At 42.3% G+C, this 12,957-nt stretch overlaps 1 protein-coding gene across 1 annotated transcript; it reads left to right on the forward strand.

Annotated features, from left to right (window-relative positions):
- Window positions 1-105: 105 nt before the first annotated feature.
- PKDREJ (polycystin family receptor for egg jelly) lies at window positions 106-8,070 on the forward strand. The gene has a single exon (XM_077807435.1). It carries the CDS (start codon window positions 106-108, stop codon window positions 8,068-8,070), a length of 7,965 nt encoding a protein of 2,654 aa, XP_077663561.1.
- Window positions 8,071-12,957: the final 4,887 nt, after the last annotated feature.

A 12,957-nucleotide genomic window follows, 5' to 3' on the forward strand; every position in this document is an offset into this window, starting at 1 on the left:
GGGAATTCCGGGCTCCGCAGCGGCTGCTCGGTGGCAGTTGGAGCCGTTGGGAGACGTCTGTTCATGGGCCAGGGATCACCCCTTGGGCCCCTCCCCCACCCCACCATGCCTCCGCTGCTGCTCCCCAGCCTCCTCCTGCAGCTCCTGGGCCACTGCGGCCCCCCGTGCCTGGCTGCTGCGGCCCCCCCACGCTTCCAGCTCCCGCCACTGCTAGTCACCTGCTCGGATCCGCACGGGCGTGTCTATGGGCGCCAGGACAACGAGGTCTGGGCCTCGTGCCTGTGGGATGGCCCCATCGAGCTGCGTTACAGGCGGGCCCCAGGAGCAGCGTCAAGAGTCCAGGAGGGAGAGACGCAACTGCCCCCCCCACCGCGCTGCCGCTGGTACCGGGACTCGGCCTGGGTGCAGGACACCTCTCGCTGGTCAGGCAGGGCAGTGCTGGGTCCAGGCCTGCCTGCGGGGGGCCCTGCTCCACCCTGGGCCTCAAGCCACATCACGGTGCAGTGTGTGTCGGCCTCGTGTGCCGTGCCTACGTGTCTGCACCGCAACCTGAGCATCGAGGTGTCCGGGCAGGATGTGCGGCTCTTCCTGCTGTGGCCACCCGAACCCCCCATCCTCGAGTGGCAGCCTGTGCAGCTGGGCTGGTGTGCACGCCTCAAGAGCTCACGCTGGCACTACCGCTTCAGCAGCCGCGGGGGCAGCCCTGCCGCACTCCTCATTCCCGGCAACCAGCACCACAAGCTGCTCCCACCTGCTGCCTACCCAAGAGCTGAATTGCACCAGGTCTGTGCCTCCTACTACAGCTACCATCTGACCGTGCACTATACCCGCCACGGTCTCTACATTGCCTCAGTCAGCATGGAGCAGGGGCCTCGGATCAGCCTTAGCCTCACCCTGAGGGTGGAGCCGGCTCTGCTGCATGTCCTCAGTGCCCACTCTAAGCTATTTAGCCTTCCTTACCAGCCCCTCAGTCTCTCCTGGAGCCTACAGTCCCTTGGCCCCAGGACACTGGCCTACAGGCTGCTGGACATGCAGGGCACGGAGGGCTGGTCAGCCTCCTACAATCCTTATGCTTTGCAGAGCAACTTCTGTGCTGACTCCATGTCCCGGAAGGCTAGTGAAATGGTGCTGGCCAGCATCTACTTCCATGTTGATGGAGAGTGGTTTGGTGATCTAACAGGGGAGCTGAGTTTCTCCAATGCTACGCTGGGCCTGACAGTGAACAGTGAAACTCCCACCTACCTCACCCTCAATGCCCAGAAGACCAAGACTGGCACTTACATTTTTAGCCGCAACCATGGACTTTATTACACCACCCAAGCAAACAATGCCAGTGCCCCTGATGATGGCTTCAACATGCATTATATATTCTTCCAGCAGCAGAGCCTTTCCTTCTTGCTCACTATTGAGTTTGTGAGGTTGCAGTGGTACAAGTTCAACATGCACTTGTATCTCAACCGGAAAGGAGCCCTGTTCAAATCGCTAATGGACAGGGATATAGAAGTCCACATTTTCAACAGCGGTCCTTCTTTTTTGCGGAGTTTGATCTACATTGTGTGGTTTATTCCTGTGCAACATCCGATGCTGCAGTGTGAGTGGACCTTCAACTTGCAGTTGTTTGGGTCAAGAAAAGAGTACCTCATCCAGAACAATACTTATATATATGATGATCATGTTAGAAATGCAGCCCACTTTGTCCGTCGCTCTGTTTTACCTTTTAATCCTGCCCTATACACAGGGTTTGTGGCAAAAGTGAATTGTACCAGAAGTGGACTTACACCTGCTGTTTTAAAAGTCACAGTCAACACTTATGCTTCAAAGGTCATGGAGTCACTGGTGTCTTGTCAGAAAAAACCTTGTTTCATAGAGCGTTTGAGAATCCAGAAGCCTGATCTTGTTTTCCCCATCATACGTACTAAAAAAGGGATACAACTTATCCTGTATGCCAAGTTGCAAGTAAACTGCACAGATCTTGTACGTACTGAACAAATCTGGAAAATCTATAGTGTTCAAGATGTCATGACTATTCCAGACTGGACAAAACCTTTAAATCCACCCCTCATCTGGAGAAGACAGATGCTCATTTTACAAATACCCAGCTTTAGTTTAGATTATGGCTTGTATCTGTTTAATTTCTCTGTTAAAATAATTGCCTCTGAGGGTGTTGTGGAAGGCTCAGATACAGTTTTTGTTCAGATTGAGAAGAGTGACCTGGTGGCAGTCATTGCTGGAGGCACCTTCCGGACAGTGGGTTTTTCTGATCATTGGACTCTGGATGGATCTACTTCCTATGATCCTGATTCACTGGACCGATTAGAGGGGCTCACATATTCGTGGTACTGTACAAAACATGTATCAGATTATGCAACCATGACAGTGAGTACAAATGGGACTTGTCATCCAGACCAGGTAGATTTGAAATGGATAAAGTTTTCTAGTCCTACTCAGACTGTTTTGCCAGAAACCCTTCAAGGAAATACTATGTATCATTTTCGTTTGGTCATTCAAAAGGATAACAGAAAGAGTTATGCTGACCAAACCATAAGTGTGCGGCCTGGATCTCCACCTGTTCTGAATGTTATATGCATTGAAAATTGTGGTAAATTTGTAATTCCAACAGATAGATTTACATTGTCTGGAAAATGCCTAAACTGTAGAATGACTAGTCGACCAGTCTATCACTGGTCACTTTTTTCAGGAAGTTTCACTGAAGTAAACTTTGATTGGGCTTCCAAAACTTCAACAGGGAAGTCTAGTGCATACATGTCTATACATGCTTTGACTTTTATGAATATTGCAGACCAGTCATACACTCTTCTCCTAAAAATAACCACTTGGGGTGGTAGGTCATCAACCTACAGGTACTCATTTTATGTAAATTCTCCACCTAGGATTGGAAAGTGTACCATCAATCCAACCAGGGGTGTTGCATTCCTGACAAAATTCATTGTTCAGTGTAGTGGATTTTCAGATACAAATTTACCTCTTATGTATAAAGTAATAGCAGCCTCAGATTTATTGAAAAGCAGTAGAATAACTTCTTTAGAGGAGAATACATTGGGGACAATAGTGTATTTTGACTATCAGCCTAAAACTCCTCCATCTTTTCTCCCCATTGGTATACCATCTAAGAAGTATACTTTGACAATCTATGTTCAAGTGTATGATTCCCTTGGGGCATTTTCCCAAGTAACTTTACATACAAGAGTGCAGGATCCAGCCAAAAGTAGACCACCAGATATTATGCTTAATGAACTGCTTGCTTTAACCAGTGGATCAAGTGCACCAATGACATCTTTGCTTCAAATTGGAGATTATTTAAATGTAGGCTATTTGGTTTATATGGTGGCCTCAATTTTAAATGATATTAAAACTGCACCAACTATCCAGGTGTCTAAAGTTGAATTTAGGGAAAGCCTTCTTAATCAGTCTTTGAGTATTCCTACTGCTAACGTAATGGAAGTAAATCAAGTAGTTGCTTGTATTTCTGAATTAACACAGGAAGTCACTGAAGTAAATAGAGCATCACAACAGCTAGCTGTTCGAAAACTGAAAGAAGTGAGTGAAGCACTAAAAAGGTTCAGGGATAAAAACCTTGGGTCTGAACAAACAGAGCTTCTGAGCACTGGTATACTAACAGGCCTGTCCAATGTCCTGAAAGCTTCTCTTTTAGACCTCAGGAATGTCAATGTGCACGCAGTTAAACAAACCTTCTCTGTCATGGAGACTTTATCAGAAGTAGTCTTACAAGGCAAAGTCCCTGGAGAAAATGAAACTGTCATGGAGGCCAAAAGCTGGAACATTAAGTTAAAGAAAGATGAAAAGTGGGATGTCACAAATACTTTCTCCCCCAAAAAAGACTGCAGGAATTGCTTTTATCCAACACTGAAGCAGGGGGATCATTCAGAATTGCCAATAGATGCTGTGATTTCCACTGTATTTTATGAGTTTGAAGAGAACCCCTTCCCTTGGTTGGCATATAGGTCAGATATTGTAACAACAGTGACTGGGTTCAAAATGACAGGAACCAAGGTGAATGGTGACATAATAGGGATCATGCCTGCAGTAGCAGAAGTGATTATTGCTAGAAAAGACAAGGAGTCTGCAGCTTTTAAATTGACAATAGGGCCTGATAAAACCCTCCCAAAAACAACTGGAGGATTTAGTTTTGAAGTGGACAGAAACTCCAAGGATGTATTTATCCAGATTTTGACTAAATTAAAAGTTTCTTTCAAGGTATTTATATACTTAGGTGTTAATGTCACCCACACCTCTCCTATAGCTTCTTTTTTTGCTTCTCACAGTGAGCCTGCAGTTGCAAGTGGGAATAAGTCAAATAACATAGATTGTGCAATTAAGGCTCCATATGTTATCTGTCTCCCACAGTCACTGCTGAGGGCCACAGCCCCAGTCAGTGGGACAGATAAATGGAACATCTCCATTATCTTGCAATCAGAATCCATTGTAAGATCCAGAAACAACAGATTGGTGAGCATATCCCTTTTTAATGCTGCCTGCTTAGACCTAGATGGAGTGCAGAGTCAGTGGAAAGAAGGTACATGCGTTCTTGGCCCTCTTACCAGCTGGCAAAAGGTACATTGCATCTGCAAGGCGAAGCAGCACACCAAGAGAACAGCAAGCCGCACCAGTTCCTCCAAATTCAATATCAAGTTCTTGGCCTCCAAAGTATTTGTGATCCCCAACCCAGTTGATCTGGAAAAATCCCTTTTAGCAAAAATACACAAAAACGCAGTGACCCTCTTAACAGTGCTTTTCATTTTTTTAGTCTATTTTCTCCTAGCTCTCTGGGCCATGAGAAAAGACCGGACTGATAAAGTTAGCAGGGACAAAGTTATAGTCCTGCCAGACAATGACCCCTTTGATAAAGTGTGCTACTTGGTCACTTTATACACAGGCAGTCGCTTGGGAGCTGGAACCACAGCAGACGTGTTTCTCCAACTCATAAGCCAAAATGGCACCAGTGACGTGCATCACTTACGGCACCCAACTTATTCATCATTCATTCGAGGAGGCACTGATACTTTTCTGCTAACTACCAAGAATGATTTAGGAGACATTTATTCCCTTAGGGTCTGGCACAATAACGGAGGTTCTTCTCCTGACTGGTTCTTAAGTAGAGTAAAAGTTGAAAATATGTACACTAAAGAGTTCTGGCTGTTTATTTGCAGGAAATGGCTTGCTCTTGACAAGGATGATCGCTTACTAGAAAGGACATTTGTTGTTACACACCCAAGAGTACCTTTGGCCAAAATGGACTATTTTTTTATAAATATTGCCAATGAACTCATGGATAGTCACATATGGTTATCTGTTTTTGCTCAGGTTGTCACTGGCTCTTTCAACAGACTCCAAAGATTGTCTTGCTGTTTAGCAGTACTATTGTGCACCCTGCTTATTAACATTATGTTCTTTAATGCCAACAAGAATAAAGAAGTTGTTTCAATACACTTACGATATTTGATATCAATAATAATAGGAATTGAAAGTGCTTTGGTTACCATCCCTGTGCAAATGATTATAACTGCCTTGTTTAAGTATTCACAGAAGGAGCCTTCTCCACGTGGTGCAGCTCCGAATCACCCAAAGGAAAGTTCACCCTTCATGTCTGGAAACCTTAGGAACTGGAAGGAACGCCTGCAAAAATGGTACCTTGCAGAAGCTTCGACACAACCTGTGAGTAGCAATTCTCGAGAGAACTCTTCCAATGCCCATGATTCATATAGCTTGCAGTATTTTGGTAAGAAAAGAAAACAAAGAACACCAAAAATGTGGAGTAATTGCACAATCTCTGAGGGTGCTGCAAATGCAATTGCAGCAGAGGAGGAAAATGCAGCTAATACTTCAACTGCAAAGGTTACAGCGCAACAGACCCAACCGCCGAATTCCAATTTCAGTAATAATTACGCAGAAGAAAAGGATGCCAGTATTCAGAAAGAAAGAAAACCACTAAACATCCCCCTCATGCTCTTTCGCAAAAGGCCACAGATAACTTTTTGTTGGTGGTGTGTCTATGTCTCTTGGATATTGGTCATAGCTGTAGCGGGGGTGTCATCGTTTTTCATCGTATTATATGGTCTGTCCTATGGCTACAAAACATCATTAGAGTGGCTGTTAGCATCAATAGCCTCATTTTTTGAGAGTGTGCTTCTTCTTCAAACCCTAAAAATCATCGTTTTCTCAGCCCTGAGTACAGTTTATCCAAAGTACTGTGAAAACATCCCATGGACAACCAGGGATAATTTCCTTGAGATTAGGTTGGATGAAGTTACTATGGATGCAGATGAGATGAGAGAGAGGCACTATGAAATTATCAGACTCAGAGGCACTAAGCAGTATCAGCCCTTAGAAGAGGATGAAATCACAATCATGAGGAAAAGAGAGAAAATTAAAAGCAAAGCTTTCATCTTCCTAAAGGACATTGTCAGTCACTTTGTCTTTTTAACCCTAGTATTAAACATTGCCTACTCTACAGAAAACACCAACAGCTTTTACTACAATCAAGTTATTCATAAACAATTCTCTCTCAAGCTCTCCAACGTGGATAAACTAGAACACATTTACCTGTGGGTGAAGAGTGTCTTTTTGCCTTTGATCCACAATAACCACCAACCAACTTTTCTTTCTGACAGCTGGTCCAAAATCCTAGGTTTGCCAAGGATGAGGCAAGTAAGGGCTAAAAGTACTGAGAAAAAATGTTTCTATCCTCACAGCTTTGTAAATAAATTTGTGATCAGTAAAAGCCATTGTCTTCATAAATATGGCAGTGACCCTGAAGAGAGAGGTGACTATGTTGGGTCCTGGACAAAGGGTGCCAACAGATCTGTTACTAGTGACACCAGCAGCTATGTAGGGTTTACGTACCAGTCAAACAGAAATCACTGGGTGTATTACTCATATGGAGAATTATACACATATGGACCAGGAGGATACACTTTTTACTTCTTCCCTGCAGAACAGCGGCCTAATTCAACAAAAAGGCTGGATGTTTTACAAAACAGCAATTGGCTTGATGAAGAGACATGGGCTGTGATTATTGAACTAACTACATTTAACCCAGATGTACATTTATTTTGCAGCATCGCGGTCATATTTGAAGTTTCTCATTTTGGGCTTATAAACACAAGCTTGTCAGTACATTCTTTCACGCTCCCAATTTTCCAGCAGCAAAGCAGAACACAAATTTTTGTGTTTGTAACTGTTCTTGCTTTTCTCCTCATTTATATCATGGATGAAATTCACATCATACGCCAAGAAAGGACAAAGTATATTAAAAATGTTTCCAACTTAATCAATTTTGGTCTAAAGTCAGTGTTTTTCTTCTTTGTTTTTCTGCAAGTCATCAAATTTAAGATCGGGGCTGATATAGTAAAGTTTTACTTACTTAATCCAAATGATTTCATTCCTTTCCATACAGTTTCTCATGTAGATCAGACCTTGAGGATAACAATGGGCTTTTTGGCATTTCTCATAGTTTTGAAAACTCTCAGGTATTCCAGATTCTTTTATGATGTGCGCCTGGCACAAAGATCCATCTTGGCAGCTCTTCCTGGAATCTGTTCTATGGCACTTGTGGTGGCAGTGTACTTTTTTGTATACATGGCTTTTGGCTACCTAGTGTTTGGCCAACATGAATGGAATTATAATAATATGATTCATTCAGCTCAGACTGTCTTCTCCTATTGTGTTTCAGCTTTTAAGGACACTGCTTTTACATCCAACCGGTTGCTGGGTGGTCTTTTCCTAGCCTCTTTTATGCTGGTGATGATCTGTGTCTTGATCAATTTATTTCAAGCTGTGATTATGTCTGCCTATGAGGATATGAAACAACCTGTATATGAAGAACCATCTGATGAAGCAGAGGTGATTACTTTTCTAGTTCATAAGATAAGAAGGATATGGTATTTTATCACCTGTAGGACACCATCAGCAAGTGATCCAGATCTTTTAAATAGCGTACTGTATGGGCAAGCTGAGAGGTATAGCCACCGACACTTAGGGCTAAAGACCAAAAAAATAAATGGCAAGAAAATGGTTTATCTTGTCATATGAGTAATGCAGGTTTTTATGTGCAATAAGAACGATTTTTAAAAAACAGTATAATATTAACAACAATAATAATGTATCCTCCAATACTTATTTCCCAAATCAGTGCTCATAAATATTCTGAATTAACTTGTTACATTAGGAAATTCTCAACAGAGAATAACCACTCACTAGTGGTCCTCCTCAGATTTACCTCAGAATCCTTTGAGACAGTTGCCATGGTATTTTAAATTAGACAACAGTTCCTATAACATTTCATAGGCAACAGGTCAGGACTCAGTTCAATAGTTTATGGGGTCACCCTTGCCGCTGACAATAACCCAGCTGAAAATGGCTGAGCAAATCCACTATACTAGAAAGCTAGAAATGGACAGGGAGCAGGTTCATGGCATGTATACCCCTGCCCAGAAACTGCTGGTAAAGCTTCTTCATGTATCATAACCTAAAGGATGAGAAATGTTACTTTGAAAGAAAAGATAGGACAATTTATAATAATTTGATTTGGCAAGCAAAAAAACGGTTTCAAAACTACATTTCCCTAACAAAGACAATTTAAATACAATACTATAAGGTTCTTAAAAGAATCAACAAATACCTTTGACCTATACAATTTGCTGTGTATTCAGACTGTGCATTCAGTGGAATTCTGGTATATTTTGCTATTTTGTTTGCATGTTGGTCAATATGTTAAGTTTTACTAAGTAATGAATGTCAGATAAATGGGTACAGGCAAGAAGAAAGGATTTGTTTTATCATATGAAGCATTATTAAATACATAGACCTTTGTTAGAAAAAATATATTTTCTATCCCTGTAACTTGTTTGCTGTAATAAATAAATCTGTTGTACAAAATTGATGTACAACAGATCCCCTCGCTCTCAATTCTGATTGTATGTATTTTTATTATATGATCATCTTTTGCATGGAAACATTCTCCTTAGTTGAGTCCCTGTTTATCTAATAAATTCCAGGTTCCCCCTTCTGTTCAGAAAAGTGGGGTTTTACTATACTAAGCTTCTGACATTATTGTGTATTCAGAGAGTATTTTTGATGTGAGTCAATTATACAGTATTGTGGGAACACATTTTATAGAAGTTTGTATCTTATTATAAACATTAAAGAATAAACCAGTCTTTACACACCTTAGATCATGTGGCTATTTCTTACCAATATAACTGCATACATATACCAAATTCTGTCAGTAATCGGCATTGAATACAGATTCAAATGTCATCCTTTGAACTGATAGTTTGATAGATCTTCTGGATGCATCTACATGAAATGCACATATATGTAACTCAATCTAGAGGCATGGCTGCAGCATTCTCCCTTTTCTCCTCAGGGGTATGGGTTCTGGGTTCACCTATCAGGGTGCCTGGTTCCTCCACCCAAGGAAACTCCTTCTAGTGTTGAGAACATAGAAGGCCTGCCCCTTGTAAAATATTCATCACCCAATCTCATACACAGGAATGTTAGAGCACCAAAAAAACCTATCAGTTCCCAGAGTGATAAAACAGTAATAGAGGCTTTATTAGGTACTGGAAATTCTGGATAGGAGACAATGGAATAAACAGATTGGGATAATAAAAGACAGAATTAATAATAAATTTAATGCCCCCCACCAATATTTACAGCTAATATGTACCATACTGCTCCCTCCCAACATGTGCCTAGGAAAATAGTGACTTTAGGTGAAGTCTGTGATGGGTGGTGCAGCACTGAAATCAGTAGACAGCTTAAAACACAATATCAAACTAAATAAACAAGAGTGTTATAAGTATCCACACCAAGGATGGTTGGATCATCCTTGTGACCCTCTGGATTCAAAAGTGCAGTTTGGCTGGCTCTTGGTAGCCTCACTGTGACTCTCCCCAGTCTCCTGGGTTTCTGGTCTCTGCGGCGATGACAATGTTCAACGCCCCAGAAATTCCATAAGAGCTCAAAGTTTCCCCTTGGGTAGGAATGTGGAGGGTAGAAGGGTCCTCCCCAGCTGCATAGCTCCTTTTCCTGCTACACTCAAATCACAGCGCGCATAAAGTAAAGTCAGATAATTTATTCTGAGTCTTGGCTTGTCAAGGTTCCTCCCCCACTCTGAACTCTAGGGTACAGATGTGGGGACCTGCATGAAAAACCTCCTAAGCTTATCTTTACCAGTTTAGGTCAAAACTTCCCCAAGGTACAAAATATTCCACCCTTTGTCCTTGGATTGGCCACTACCACCACCAAACTAATACTGGTTACTGGGGAAGAGCTGTTTGGACGCGTCTTTCCCCCCAAAATACTTCCCAAAACCTTGCACCCCACTTCCTGGACAAGGTTTGGTAAAAAGCCTCACCAATTTGCCTAGGTGACTACAGACCCAGACCCTTGGATCTTAAGAACAATGAACAATCCTCCCAACACTTGCACCCCCCCTTTCCTGGGAAATGTTGGATAAAAAGCCTCACTAATTTGCATAGGTGACCACAGACCCAAACCCTTGGATCTGAGAACAATTAAGAAAAGCATTCAGTTTTCTTACAAGAAGACTTTTAATAAAAATAGAAGTAAATAGAAATAAAGAAATCCCCCCTGTAAAATCAGGATGGTAGATATCTTACAGGGTAACTAGATTCAAAAACATAGAGAATCCCTCTTGGCAAAACCTTAAGTTACAAAAAAGATACACAGACAGAAATAGTTATTCTATTCAGCACAGTTCTTTTCTCAGCCATTTAAAGAAATCATAATCTAACACGTACCTAGCTAGATTACTTACTAAAAGTTCTAAGACTCCATTCCTGGTCTATCCCTGGCAGAAACCAGCATAAGACAGACACACAGACCCTTTGTTTCTCTCCCTCCTCCCAGCTTTTGAAAGTATCTTGTCTCCTCATTGGTCATTTTGGTCAGGTGCCAGCGAGGTTACCTTTAGCTTCTTAACCCTCTACAGGTGAGAGGAGCTTTCCCCTGGCCAGGAGGGATTTCAAAGGGGTTTACCCTTCCCTTTATATTTATGACATGGCTCATGATTGCTCCAAGTAGTTTTGACAACTAGGTTCTGTTTCTGCCCTGGACCCTCGGCAATCTGGGAAACAGAGTCCTTGGCCTCTGCCACCATTACTGCTGTAGTTCACCTTACAGGCTGAATGTGGTATTTCAGGAGCAACCCCTCAAAAGACAGTACACCTTCCCCTACATCAGAAAATGTGATGTCCCCATCAAGAATTTAATTAAAAACATTTAAAAGAATAAATAATAAAACACATCAATACAGACAAACACAATGTCCTACTAAAACCCAAGGACAACACAGAGGTCTTTCCAATACTGGACAGTACACCTCTGAGACCCACTTATGAAGCATTGGAGGAGACACTAGCAGAATCCTAGGTTAACTTTACAATGGGTTTCACCTTTCATCCAGAGTGTCTGGGTACAGTTGGATTTTCAGCAGCAGTAGGTCATGCATTCCCCACCTTAGGTTCCATGTATGGGTCTGCAACTTCTCCCTCAGTGGGGCTCTTTCTCTGTAACCATAGCCATATGTTCTGGATTTTGTGGTGGAAAGAATGGTTCTGTCTAAGGGTTTAACTAATCCAAAGTGGTATCAGGTTTAGACCAATCAGATATGGAGATTTTGTTGAACCTGGGGCTTTAGTTTCATCATAAAACTTGTCCCGTACAAACAGCATCAGGCTGATGTGCTCATAAGCCATTTCCCCACATGGAAAACTATAGCCACTATCAGTATATGAAACAACTGATTCTTCAGCTGTAGCTGAATACACTATATCAGGAGACGATGCAGTAATGCTCTCTTGCCTTTATTTCTTCTCCTAGTGACAGGAATTCTTTTGACATATGTTTCTGGTACAGGGTTACTGCTTGGGTTAAGTTGTCTAACTGGTAACAGATGGTTCCTGTGCAGAGTCTTGATAGATTCTCTCCCATCCTCAGACCAAACTTTATAAACAGGTAGGTCTGGTAACTTTTGTACAATGAAAAAGGTGTCAGCCTTCCACCAATCTGCAATTATATGTTTTCCTGGGAGTCCAAAATTACTCTGAAACTTATTCATATCTGATTCCCTGGTTGCAGGGCATGATCTCTTATTTGGGAATCAGCAGGCCTTGTTAGATTCTCTGCATTTCCTTATGGCATCTGTCGCTGTTTTATAGGCCTCCTTCAACGGCTCTTATTCAATTGACATACTGAAGACATGTCTAAGAGTAAACTCCATCAGCTGACACCCTGAAGCAAAAATCAACCAGAAGTCTGGCTTCTCTTCCAAATATTAAGTAACAGACAATATCCTGTAGACTCATTTTTTGTACAGTTGTAGGCATGCACCAGAAAGCTGACATGCTTTACCACAAGTATGTTTCATTGTTCTTATTGCTTTCCACACTTAAACAGTCCATGCATAAAAGATGTAGAGGTTCACTGCTGGTGATGTTAATCAAAGGGGCAGATTTCTTTGGCAATGTCATCCTCTGTAGACATCTAAAACAAATCTTTCAATGCTTTCCGATATAAGTAGCCATACATGGCCAACAGAACTGGGATTTCACTAAATCAAGTGTCTTGTCCACTCCCATCTGTCCCATTTCTTCATGGAGGGAATGTAAGGGTATGTCTACACTGTGAAATTAGGTCGATTTTATAGAAGTCGATTTTTAGGAAGCGAGTTTATACAGTCGATTGCGTGTATCCCCACTAAGCGCATTAAGTTGGCGGAGCGCGTCCACAGTACCATGGCTAGCGTCGAGTTTCAGAGCAGTGCACTATGGGTAGCTATCCCACAATTCCTGCAGTCTCCGCTGCCCATTGGAATTCTGGGTTGAGCTCCCAATGCCTGATGGGGCAAAAACATTGTCGCGGGTGGTTCTGGTTACATGTCGTCAATCACCC

This window comes from Eretmochelys imbricata, chromosome 1 (genome assembly GCF_965152235.1).
Source record: "Eretmochelys imbricata isolate rEreImb1 chromosome 1, rEreImb1.hap1, whole genome shotgun sequence".
In the NCBI taxonomy this organism is placed as follows: Eukaryota; Metazoa; Chordata; order Testudines; family Cheloniidae; genus Eretmochelys; species Eretmochelys imbricata.